We start from the raw sequence: 13,427 nt of genomic DNA on the forward strand, positions 1-13,427 counted from the left end.
AAAAAAGGAAGGTTGATAGGTGTGCCAATTTCCCTTAGGTCAGGATATGAAACTGGCCCAGTCTTCACACAGCTGGCCCTGCTCAGTACAATGGGACTTGTGAAATGAAAACAGGATTTGACTGAGGAAGGGAAGAATCTCAACAGGACAGGTCTTATGGAGACCCACACATTTCTGGGATTTCTTGTTACCAAGAGTCCCTTTCCCTCACTGGGAAAACCAGAGCTGCAAGAAAGATAAAGTTGATTTTGTGTGCAGATACTATAGAGGTTGTATCATTTTATATATTTGGTTTTGGCTACTTCTTCAAAGATATATTTCCTGTAAAGAGATCTAGGATATTTCTGAATCACCTGAGTAGGGAGCTGGAAAAAGAAAAGCAGTTTTTCAGGAAGAGAGGGTGGAAGAGAAGCACCCTCACTTTTACTAGGCTAAAGATCCTTCCTCATTTGCATTTTGAGGCCCTTTTCCCAGGGACTCATAACTGCAGAAGTGAAAATCCATAGTTAAAACACACTAACTCCAAAGACATACAGAGATACTTTACCTTAGACATACGCTCTTCAAAGAGCAGCATAAAATTTTCAGCTACAGAAAGGTGAAAACCTTTTTTCTGAAACCTGCTGCAACTAGAAGCCTTGAGGCTAAGTATGTAGAAGTGCCTTGGAACCACCATGGTGGTGAGGCACAAGCAACTCAGAATCGACAACATTTCTTTGGAAATACCTGAACCTGGAGCGAATGTTTGGAGATGCAATTAGATTTGTTTTTGAAGAACACTCTCCCTGTAGACTGAATAAAGCATAATGAAAAGAAAATATATTTCCAGGGATTTTTTACAGAAGGCGAGTGTGCATCTTTGAATAAAGGAGACTGGTTTGTATAAAGGCTAATGCTTGTAAGCCAGCAATTTTTAACTTGTGAGTTACAATGTATGAGAAGACCTAAAAGAAACGTGCATTATAAGGACCATCTAAAAGAAAAGCTTTCTTCCTGTTTTCTGGGGTTCGGAAGTCACTTCCTGCCAAAACTGAATGTGAAAAAAATGCAAGTAATTTACAAAGATAAAAAACTGAGAGACAAAACCATTTCCTACAAGTGTTTTGGAGAGATAGAGTCATATTTTCACAATGAGTAAGTTTCCCTGTGGACTCAGTTGCATATTATTTCTGATAGGCTTTTTTCCAGCTATAAAAGCAAAAAAGACACCACATTAGAGTGACACCCCACAAAAAAAAAGTCAGGTTAAGTGAAACACAGCAGGAGAGCTAGGTTTTCTTTCTAATGGGACCCCTGATTCAACTCCTTAATACATTATTTCTTTCTGTTACAGACATGTCAGTTTGAATTAAATCTCCATTGTGCTGAGCTCTGAACACCTATAATGAGAGACACAATCCCTCTTCCGAAAGCTTCACAATTTGTAAGTAAGATTACCCTGTGGAGGGCAAGTATTTTACATTAACATTCTTCCTTGTGTTTTCAAAATACCTTATCATTACTCCTTAAAATAATTAAACAATTAAATAAAAAATAGATATTGGGTCAAATTTCTTGACAAAAATCTGAAGTAGCTCGGATAGGCAGGGGTTTTAAAAGATGACTGGATATAATATTTGGCACCCTAGATTTGAACATCATTCTCCTCTCTGTATATCATGGCCTGACATTGGAATTAAGAGGTAGCAAAGAAGTTGTTTAGCTGTTAGCATATTATTTTTTAACAACTCCAAAAGATTTCTCCCACCAAACCCCAAAACAAAGAGGGATAAAAACCAGTAACACACAATAATGGAGTGGGTTCTGCTTATCATTAGTGATCATGCTTTAGTTTAGCTGTATGGAGCCAGGACACTGGAAGTGGTCTGACTTTTAGAGATGTTCCTGACTTCTAGGAGCTCTGCAGCTGGAGCAGCTCTGGGTGTCAGAGTCCTTCCTTCCATGCCCCAGGCACTACTCTTGCTCCAGACAGATGAAACTGGAATATGTTCAGTTTTTCCAGCACTCAAAAAGGCAGAATTCTGGTGTTATTTGGACTGTAAACTTCTGAGGTGTTGCAGCATTTTGTGGGGGTTTGTATTATGTGTGCATCCCTCAATGTGCCATAACTTACTCAATGAAGGACCCACTCTGCTGTGATGTATTATCCTCTTTTTTTCCCCTTAGCAGTACATATATCAGAAAAGATAAGCTTACCCATGCTTATAAAATATTGACCAAGAATTTTTCACTCATTAACAAACTCATGCTTAGCCTTGAAAAATTCAGTGGAACTGGAGCAAGGAGGATCTTCCAGCCTGCTTTATAAACTTTCTTGTGTACTGAAGTTAATAGGATAAGTTTTTAACGGTGTTTTAATTTAGGTGAAATTACTTTCATAAATTTGCATGATATGGCAATGCAAATACATTGCACTGTAATTTTATTACAGATTTACTGGAAATATATCTGCTCAGCTTGATTTAAGTGACTCACATGAAGGTAACATCCAGCCTACATACAAAAGTCTGTCTTTGCCAAATGGTCTCCAGTACTAGAAGAGTGTCACGAAAACAACCCATAGGTTCTGCTAAGAACAGTGATGAAAGCAATGGTGTGCAAGATTACATTAACACCACAGATGTAGTGTTTGTTATTCCTTTCACAAGTGTTGAAGATTCAAGAAGGTTGGCACATTTCAGCTACCTGTCCTTGATTTGAAATTTCAGTGCATTTTCCCCTAGGTTTCTGAGTAAAGGACAGCTTACTATTTCAACCTAATTTGGTGACTTACCAAACAAATGAGGACCTTCAGCAAGAGGAAATCCATCAGCTGTGGCTAGCTGATGATGTCCTATTAAATTCATTTCAGATCCCATTTATTCTTCAGTTCAGGAGGAATATGCTGATTAAAAAGGAGGTTGAAAAGAGACCCTGAAAAATATGAAGCAAAAAGAGTATTTAGAACAAGATAACTAACTTTTGTGTACCTAGTGTAAGGCAGGATGCAGGAGGCTAGTTCAATATTGCTGTAACAAACATTATCTTGAAGTTACAATACCTAATTCGGCCTTTAAATAAAATGCTACATCCAGCCTGTTGGGTTTTTCCTTGATGTGGCATATTTTATTTACCCTCTTTCTGTTCATTTTAAATTAATGGAGGTTTATGCCCAAATTTATTCAAATATTCAGAGTGAAGCACTGGCCTGACCTCCTGAGGGCATGCTGCCCAGCCCTCCTTCCATGCAATACCAATTGTTTGCATTATTTTTCACCACCCTTTCATCATGTCATTGCTTTCACTTACTGAAAAGTGCAAGTTTATGGTTAGATCAGAAGAACACAGACAGGAAACTTGAGTTTAATTTCCAGGGACCAGCTCTTTATCTTGCCTTCAGTGATTACTGAACAAGAGGAATGGTGGCAAACGCAGAAAGCCAAGCCTGGCTCTGGTAACCAGGCTCGCCCATCCGCTCTCTCGGTGGTCTCAAGCAGCCACACAACTCTCACCTGGGGGAGGCTGGGAGAGGTGGGAAAGGGGCTCCCTTGCCCAGGCCATGTGGGTGGAGTGAGCCAACTCCAGATTGCGTTTGAGGCAGGACCAACAGGGGAATACAGAGCTCCAAGGAGAGGTCTCAGGGGCTTCTACAGACACCAAGAGGATTCTGCATAAAGTTGACAGCAATCTGTTTTCCTTTGCTTCATAGTCTTAATTCTTTATTTGGTTTTATTACCGTGGGACTGTCCCTGGGACTACATTTCCACTTACTGAATACATTTGAGAGTTACAGCCTAGTCTGCTTCCCAGTGAGATCTCAGCATGTTTCTTGAGCAGAAATGAAGTCATCTGACAAAAACGTGAATGCTGCAGGAGGCCACAATGCTGAGCAGACTGAGAAGCAGCTTGTGAAAGTGGCAAGCACACTCTGTAATTATATGTCGTAAGGATTCATTAAATTCTTTCTTAACATAAACAGAGGCCCTCTAATTAGACAGATGCATTTTAAAGGTCTGCCCACAGATAATTTAAACAGTTTACTTAGAAAAGTCAAAAGCTACTTGTATCGCAGACCAGATAGGGTTCTTGTGGCAAATAACATGTAAACACAGTGTCTCAAATCTAGCACAGAAACATAGTTTTGCAACAGCAGAAAAACTCCATGTATCTTGGATGGGGTTTGGCAATCAGCCCAGCCACCCCACTAGGTCCACATTTACTTCCAGCCATTTTACTGCCTTGCTGCCTCAGTTGCCAGGGAAGTTATCTGCCGAAATCAAGAGGTGGGGCTACCCACATAGCTCTAAGGTCTTAAAATTCCTGACAGACAGTTTTCTCATGAAATACCCGTGACAAGCTCTAGGGATGCGATTCCTCTTACAGTGCATTACAAGTGTTCTGGAAGGAGACAGCAGCACAGTCAGGACTGCCAATATATAGTCAGACTTTCAGTGCATAACTTCTTAGCTTCTAAGGTTTATATTCTGCATCCTTCTAGTTTGTGATGCAAATAAAGAGGAAAGCAGGCAAGCTATGTTTTTAAATGCTTGTAAAGTGCCTGTGTTTTTACAGCCTCTTTGATATGTCTATAAACTACTTTCTTGCTTCATTGAGGCCATTCCCTTTTTTAACATATATATAATGCCCCTCTTTAACCTCAAGATGGACTCCTTAGAATCTATTATTCTTTGCATACACACACAAAGAGACCCAACCCTCATGTTATTAATACTGCCTTGTTTATAGTAAGAATCTTGAGGACATATTTGTAAGAATCTGTGCTTTTGTAGGATGTTACAGGTTTTGTAACTTTAAGCCTTCTACCATGTAAATTTTGGTCTGGATGGATTCAGTTCAAGCCAAATGTTCATGATAATTTTAAAGTTCCCAGAATTTTAATACTTCATTTTATTTAATATATCCAGCTGATGTAGACCATTTACTAGATTTCATGAAAGAGATTACTCCTATCTTCTTGGGATTTCTTCAAGGCACAAGATTACCATAAAAAAAGGCTGGATATATATTTTCCATTGCATGTAGCTTTGCTACTGTAAATTTCACTGGACACCAAACTCTTCATTAAATACTTATTAATGTTTGGCTTTGATTTTCTCCTGAGTCCAGCCTGCTGTGATCTATCTAACCTATACTAGATTTACCCACATAATTAATTTTACGTGTATTTAAAAGCAACAGATGCTGATTTCCAGCTGTAGCACCTACACTAGGTACACAGTACAGAAAATTTAAGCTACACATTGTTCAGCTCTGGGAAATAATATAGGTCTCTATATTGGGCTGATACTCCATTCTGAGGTGTAACAACAACAAAAAAGAGCATCTGATATGTAAAAGCTGAAATAAAGGCAATAGAAGCACAGGAAATCAATATTGCTCTCCAAAATAAGATGCCTACAAGAGAAAAGAAGAGGCATGTGACAAATTAGAAAGCTTCTTTTTCCAAATAATTTTTTTAGTTAACTTTTTAAATAAACCTATTTACCCTACCACCTTTGGAGATTATCTTCATAGGCCAAAATATATAGCAAAGAAAAACAGAGATCAGTATGTATAAAGTAAAATATGTGCCAAACTGATTGAGAGTATTGTCTTCAATTACGTGTCAAGAGCTCTGAATTACATAAAATGTTATTACATTTTAACATACTTTAGAACTGTCAATCTATGTGTGTTTACACATTCTATGTTTGACTAAGAAAATTTATATGTATATTATTATTTATGGGGCTTGTTTTTCCACTGTATGGGTGCATATACGTGTTTATTCAGATTTCTTATGGGAAATGTGTTCATTGAGGTATACAAATATGTATGTATACACAACTGGGCTTACCACTTAACTCTAGGTTTCAGATTTATTGTGGGCTCTTACCTGTGCACTACCTCTGACCTTGCTATGGTCAGTAGTAAAGCTCTCCCTGGCTTCTGTGTAAGCAAAGCCAAGTCTCTTAGTGAAATAATTAAAGTTAAATCGACTGAGATCACTGAAAACAAAAGCATCATGGCCCCACACTTTCAAGTAATGTAAAAATACGTTTCATCACCAGAAAAGCTCCATGACAGTCTAATTGTAATTTACCTTCAGAAGAATGATTGAATCTATTTCAATTACTCAGCAAAGGAAGATCTGTCAAAGCTCTTACAAAATTTTTCACGAATGTTAGTGAAGTACATTTCCTTCCACCTTTCCCATAATATTTTACTATTCTTCATACATCTGACTGCCTACTGCTCAAAGAGAAATTTCAGTAACATCATTAATCTGTGGCCCAATCCAAACGTTGTTAACATCAATGGGAAGATAGATTCCCATCTCATTCACAGGCTTTTGATGTGGCCTCATAGCCTTTTTGTAGAATATTTAATGCAGTGCCTCAGTTATTTGAGAAGCTATTTTATTTGCTTACCTGTTTGTTTTAAAATGTATCAAAGAGACCTGAAAGCATTAGGGAGATTTATGCTCTCTATTTCCAGCCTGTTGCTCTCAGGTCATTTTGGCAAGAACAGCACTACAGGCAACTGCACAGCAACTGATGCAAAATGCAAGCAACCGTAGGAGCAAGTTTGAGAACCAGAGGCAGGACTAGTGTTACTGTGTTTATTTGAAATTTTCTGTTAGATTTCTCAATATGGCATTTAAAATCAGAGCAGGAAAGAGACACCGGACACAGAAAAAAAAATTCTTGCTTAATTCTGTAGCAAATCCAGGTGTCTGAGTCCCATGTAGAACTGAAAACTCTATGAGAAGCATCAATGGCATTTCTGTAAGCAGGTAAGTAACTGCAAAAAGTGGGGCCAGCTTCTGACTGTCCCTGGGATTACCTCCTAAACACCATTTCTGTGCGTCTTTCTTTCTCCAGCATCTCTTTCATGTCTCACCTGATAAAACTGCAAGCCCTCCATTCCTAACTTGTTTTTGGACTGCCATTTAGACTAGTGGAATTCCAATTTAATTCCCAGTCTCTAGGTTCTCTGTAACACAAGCAATAGCCATAAAAATAACAAAAGCAAAATGTATTCCACCACAATTACAGTTTTCTGAAGATAAATGAGTAGCAGAACACTCAGAATAGAATTACATTTTCTTAAAAACTAGCAATGGATTCAAATGGTAATCACTTGAAATTTGAAACCCCCTTTTGCTCTTCCTAGTTATGTGAAATATGTGCTAAAGTCTTCAACTTTGGAAGACACATTTGGAATCTGTACGCAGAACTGTCAAAGAAAAATCTACATGAAACAAATATAATTTTCCCTTTCTGGATTGCTCTCAGCTCTCCCATTAATCACATTGATAACATTTTCTGTTTCTAAAAGGATAAAAAACCAACAAATACAATTTTAGAGCTAATGCACACAATTAACTAGATAGTGCTGTTGCAAGAAAGTCTCATTATCGAACTTACGCCTTCTGTTCCAGTGACACACAGAAGCCAGCTTTCTAAAGACAAATTTCAACATGACTTTATTTTCCACCTTACCATTTTTCCCAAGGGGAATTCCTACTGTTGAGACAGTTTTGTGGACGAAATGACTTCTTACATTATTCTTCACTTTAATTTTTTTTTCTGATCAAAAATCCAATAACATCCACTAAATAATTCAGGTGATAAAATTACTTCTATGCTACGTAACAGCAAGAACTATCAGTTTAAGGAATTATTACTTACTGTTCTTTTCTGGAAGACTGCAGATGGCAGGATGTAAGACAGTTCTGTGCTCAGTTCAGTATCCTAATGATTCTCACATAGGAACATTTTTGTTTTGTTTTGCTTTCATGTTTAGCAGAAGCCTGTAGTGATAACACAATGAATCAAAGCTTGCGTTTGTTGGCTCAGTGCCCTAATGGACAAGGATTACTCATTAACAATTCTTTCTTTGCGAAACTCTCCAAACATGGGCTGTATTAAAATGTTGTGAATTCCAACTTGACCAGCAGCACAGAGACTTGAGATGCTTGTTAATACTCTGGTCGGGTGCAGAGGGGAAGTTAACTCAAACAGTGGGGTGATAGCACCTTGTTGCTCATCATAACCCTTTCCTTGCACATGTACATTTTTATGACATTCTCAGCCTCCTTGTCTTTCCCATCCAAAGAGCCCAGGTGTTATTCTGAGACATAAACTTGATTTCTAAGTATTTCTGTTATTTTTTACCCTTTTTAGTGAGACTGAACATTACACTGAGTACTGAAGAAAAATAGGCTATAAATTACAGCATCACAGGGACATGAGGACATTAAAGTTTAATTCCTGTATCTGCAAGAATCTCTAAAAAACTGCACCATTTTGATTTGGGCTCATCACGTAGAGCTTTAGACAAGAAACTGAGGCCCCTAATTTTAAATCTATTAGATTCATGCACTAGTTGTGCACAAGGGGAAGAAATTGGTACCTGTAGATTGAAAACCACATCCTTGAGTGAGCTGCACTGTATCTGAAAACACCGATGTGTTGTCACTGGCAGAAAGGGGACCTTGAACTACTACATCCCCATTTACCCTGCAGAGGAAATTAAAATGAAGTGGAATGGATGAGGCTATTTTATTTCAACATCCCACCTACACAGGAAGCATAATAATTCCCGGGTTTGCATTGCTAAACATATCCAGTGGGCATGAGTTGATCTGGCAGTGATACTGAGACAAATTTCAGTCAGAGGAGACCACTGACAGCATCACTCATGGTAAGTGAGTTCATGATTGCCACAAAGTATATGATCTCCATCCTTCCCTAGGCATTTGCATAGTCTGAGCAAGGTTGAATACACAGAGAAACAGGCTGTGCCTCCTGCTTGAGCAAAGAGAGGCATTGGGCAGCCAACACAGTCCTTTCTATGTGAAAGGTGAGATCTGCTGGCCCTAAAATTACCAAGAATAAAATTCCTTCACTTTGCCTCATTTTAAGAGAAAAAAATAATACTTTAAAAAGGTATATTCATCCTCAAGCTTTTATCAGAGAAGTTCTAATTCTCTATAAACTCTCTATACATCTCATAAAAATATTATTAATAAAGAGTCCCTTTTATGTGTTCTGTCCCTTGCAAATTCACCTGGTAGCCAGCCAAACAGTCATGGTATGACATATTTCTGAAGAGAACAGTGAGAGAATGATGCTATAAGGCTGTCACTGGACACTAACTCCCAAGGGGTTACTGTTTTCAGGGAGTAAATGCCTACAGCTCATTCCAGCAGGTACTGGCCATATGATAAGTATATTTAAGACTACGGCTCTCTCAGTCCTCATTTCTGACTCTCTGAACACCATCTTACTTCTGTAAACAATGATGTTTCTGTTTGACAAATTCATGTTTAGCAAAATTGACAAACTACTTTCAAGTAAGGGAATTCTTCCAAAATAACCCTACCCAGAGGTGACAGAGGGTCTCTTCAACCAAGCATGCCAACAGCCCATCTGACACTTTCCACTATACGTCCACTCCAGTGGTGCCTAGAAAACACATGCCAAAAAAACCAATTTCTTTGGTCATCCTGAGGCCAGTGATGGGTTTTGTCCCACATAGGAAAAAAAGCAGAAGTGCAGTCAAGAAGCCCAACAAATGTCATTATGTCTCATGAAGCTTTCTGTCTTTTGGCAAGTTCCAAGGATCTGAAATCTCTTTTCCATCTTTCAACTTCCCCCAGCATTGGTCTGATGTAGTTGGTGGCACAGAGAAATTGCTTTTTAGAAGTCCCTAGAGACTAACTATCAATAAGTGTTCTTTCCCAAAAAGCATTTTCCTGTGTGTGGATGTTGTTTGTCAGACAGCAAATAGCTTAGCACAAAGGAAATGGAATTTAATCCCCCTATTCAGCAACACATTTGTTGCATTAAAACATTTTTTTCTTTCCTTACAATAATAAAGAGGCAAGTGCCAAAATGGTCCTTTGTCCACTAATCAATACATTCAAGATATTACTGGAAACAGCAAAGAAATAATCCACATGGTCAAAAGAGGAAATATTGCCTGTAGCAATGACATGTGGCATTACTGGTTAAAGCCAGGTGTTCATATTTATTGTGGTTCATGTACAAATGAGAATTGAAGAGAAAGGAATTGGAGCAAATCAAATATATCTTCTGTAGTGTTTCAGGAGATTACATACACAGCATCTCAGGAGAGAAGAGAATGAGAAAGTATTCAAACACAGATATTTATAAATGGAATATCTTTCCTAAGATAGCATTGCGTTCTATAATTTTTAAAATCTCAGAATATTATCTGACATCCTGAAGCTTCTCTGGACAGTAGTAACATTACTTCTGTAAGTGACAAAGAGCATGTGTTCTACAGTACATTTATGCCATTACCAGTCCAAGTACATGTTCAGCAACAAAGCCAGGGATATAGAGAACATTCAAAGTTAGAAATCTGTCTGCCTAGAAAATACCACTTCATTAACTTCACACTCCATGAAAGAATGGGGGTGTTTGGCGTAGCTCGTTTGCTCCTCCTCCTGCTACTCTGTCTTTTCTCCACTGAAATATTTGCTATTCCGCACTTTCACTGGCAAGGAAGCTCCATGGCCTGGGTCATGGAAAGGCAAAAATAATCCTGGCAACAAAGTAGTTTCCCATCAAAAGTGTAGATGGGAAAAATCTCGTACAGAAAGAGATAGGGGGAAAAGAAGAAAAAGTAAGCTGGGTGTTCACCTTCAACATATCCTTCTCTTCACATCTGGATGAATGCATCATCACACATTAAAAAAATTATGAAAATAATACACACACAAATGACCAGTACCTGCTCCTTTGTGCTCAGAAAAATTTTCCAGCAGCTGAAAAGCTTTCTGACTACTCACAGCTAGTTTTCTGGAGCTCCAACACCACTGTACACATGACAGTTGTAGAACCGTTCAGGTTGAAGAAAACCTCTAAGGTCATTCAGTTCAACCATTAACCTAGCACCACCAAGTCCACCAGTAAACCATGTCCTTAAGTGTCACATCTACACACCTTCTAAACACCTCCAGGGATAGTGACTCAACCAGAGTTGAGTAGTAGAACTCAACCAGTTCCCTGGGTAGATTGTGCCAATGCTTGACAACCCTATTGGTAAAGAAAGTTTTCCTAATATTCAACCTAAACCACCCCTGGCACAACTGGAGGCCATCTCCTTCCTGCATTAGACAGTCATTACCACAGGGAAGATGAGGACAAGGAGTTAAAGCCAGATAGATCTCTGCCAATGGATTAATTTCTCTGTTCCCCATGATTCAAGGGGAGAAACCTCCTGTCTTGCCAGTGGGAAAACATATCTTCTTGGCCTCAGGATTCTCGGGAACATCTTGGGGCAGGTGGGAATTGCAAGAAGGAGTAGATCTGGTTTGGCTGAAAGAAAAATCAGCATTTCCAACTGGCACCTGGAGCTGTCAATACCCTGAAAACACCTGGGCATTTCTGACAAAAGATCCAATTTGCAGCAGTCACAATGAGTGAGATACCTTGCACCTGTGTTTGTTTCATAGGCCAAGGGATGCATCTTGACTGAGATCTACTTGTGCTCAAGGACTTCTTTTTCCCTATTCTCACAGCTCCCAGAATGAATGGTACTGCAGGCACCTGAGAGATCATGTGAATGAAACTGTGCCTCAGTACAAAGCATCATTTTCAGCTCAGAAAGTGCTCACAACATGATCATAAAAAGTTGCCACTAAACAGCAGTCACCCTCAGCTCTTCTTTCATCCCTGCAGCACCCCTTATTTATTATTGCTACACAGATGATACACACCATCTACACCACTTTGGGCCATGGTCTGTCTCCTCAAACCAGCCATTTCTTACTCTCAGACACCCTCAGCTTTCCATTTCTGGAAAGATGTCCAAGCTTACAACAAGCTTACAATAAATTTTATCATCTAAAGATAATTAAGAAATCTTAATAGAGATGGCTGTTTCTGCACAGGTTAAAAAATTGGTGAGGAATGGGTGCAAAGTTTCAGTGAGTTAACTCTAGTATCTGTCAATTTTTTTTTTTACCTCCTGCATTTCAAAAGTGGAGGAATAACTGCTTTTAAGATTAGTTTAGTTTGTTGAATAAGTCTTTCATTAATCAGAACCTCTTCATTTTAAGTTGCTCTCTGATTATTCAGTTTCTGAGCAGGGCAAAATTTATTCAATAATCTTATATTTCGCCCTGATGAAATAATCTTTGTCACTCACATATTTTAAGTGGAATGTCATGAAGGGTAAAATGACCACAGAACAATCTGTCTGATGAGGGGGAATTCCTCCCTGGTGGCAGGCAGTTAATTGTTAGCCAGCATGGTCTAGCAAGAGCATATATGTAAGATACCATCTTATGGCTGCCTGGGTGCAAGAGGAGAGCTGAGTATACGTGGCATCAGCTACAGCATCAAAAGCTAAGTTTCAGTAGGGGAAACTTGGTCTACTTCCCTCCAGCTGACTTAATTGAAATTTAGGATGTGTTTTTCTATGAATAAGTTCTGGTATTCCACATTAGATTATCTCTTATTATTTTAAATTTTAATTGAGACACTGATATTACATGTTCTTCCCCACCCCTACCCCCTGCTAGAGGTTACAAGTTTACAAGTTCCTAAAGAAATCACAGCTTTAAATTAAACATGTTGGGACAGTATTAGCTGATAAGAAGTTCTTCTAGAGGCCTTGAACTAAATATATACTCTAGTCTTACAATTTTTTCTCTTGACATTTTGATGTTTTACAGTGTGATAGTGTTGAGTTCAATAAGGGTTAGCCTTCATTTATGTAAATATTTGGAGAGATAAAATTATAAAGAAATGTTGATCTATTCCAGTAAATGACAGCACTGTCCTTTCATTAATAAGTAGTTCTTTTAAACTAAATGTCAAAGGTGACAAGTGAAGTATTATTAATAAATAAATATTAGGATACTTTTAGATGAGTTTTTGAATTGTTAAAATAATCAGTCTAAGTAAATTCATTCTGCAAACTTTTAAACCTCTACTTTTTTCTCATCCTTTGTATAGTGTCAAGGAAAAAGAGATGTTTAAAAGAACCAGTTCAGTAGCTAGCAAGAAACCATTTCTTTCTGGATGGGAGAGGAAACATAGACTAGATGTCATATGAATGGACAGTGTAAATCATTGGAGGTGCAGGAGGAGTTCTGCTAACACTATCTGGCAAGCCAGAGACACTGATAACCTCTTAAACCCTCAGTTCTATCATTTATTGTTCTAGAGGAGGCTCTACCATGCCTTGAAGCATTGCAGGCAGATGACTGCTCTCATTATTCATTGAGAGAGAGGGCTGCAGAGCCAGCATCAGATGCCCAACAGGTACCGAGGGCAAAGCCTGGGGGAATCTCCCCATCCTATCTCAAGAAGTCCATGATAACCAGGGAAAAATGGGAATATTGCACACTCAGCAGCTGATGGAGATCTCATTACATCTTTCGTCATATCCAAGAGAAAAGGGAA

At 38.5% G+C, this 13,427-nt stretch overlaps 1 protein-coding gene across 3 annotated transcripts in view; it reads right to left on the bottom strand.

The window, feature by feature from the left end:
- Nucleotides 1-7,807, bottom strand: part of NR1H4 (nuclear receptor subfamily 1 group H member 4) — a 37,225-nt gene extending 29,418 nt beyond the window's left edge. The window contains exons 1-3 of one of the 3 annotated variants that reach the window (XM_017738042.1): nucleotides 7,674-7,807; nucleotides 6,883-6,975; nucleotides 2,774-2,913 (exon numbers count right to left, since the gene is read on the bottom strand). In XM_017738042.1, the coding sequence (XP_017593531.1) occupies nucleotides 2,774-2,858 (85 nt within the window). In that variant the 5' untranslated portion in view covers nucleotides 2,859-2,913; nucleotides 6,883-6,975; nucleotides 7,674-7,807. The remainder of the gene's footprint in view (nucleotides 1-2,773; nucleotides 2,914-6,882; nucleotides 6,976-7,673) is intronic. The other 2 variants (XM_017738041.1, XM_008636538.2) reach the window with 2 other exon arrangements.
- Between the last annotated feature and the right edge of the window lie 5,620 nt (nucleotides 7,808-13,427).

The sequence above is a fragment of the Corvus brachyrhynchos genome, unplaced genomic scaffold (assembly GCF_000691975.1).
Source record: "Corvus brachyrhynchos isolate BGI_N302 unplaced genomic scaffold, ASM69197v1 scaffold56, whole genome shotgun sequence".
Lineage (NCBI taxonomy): Eukaryota > Metazoa > Chordata > Aves > Passeriformes > Corvidae > Corvus > Corvus brachyrhynchos.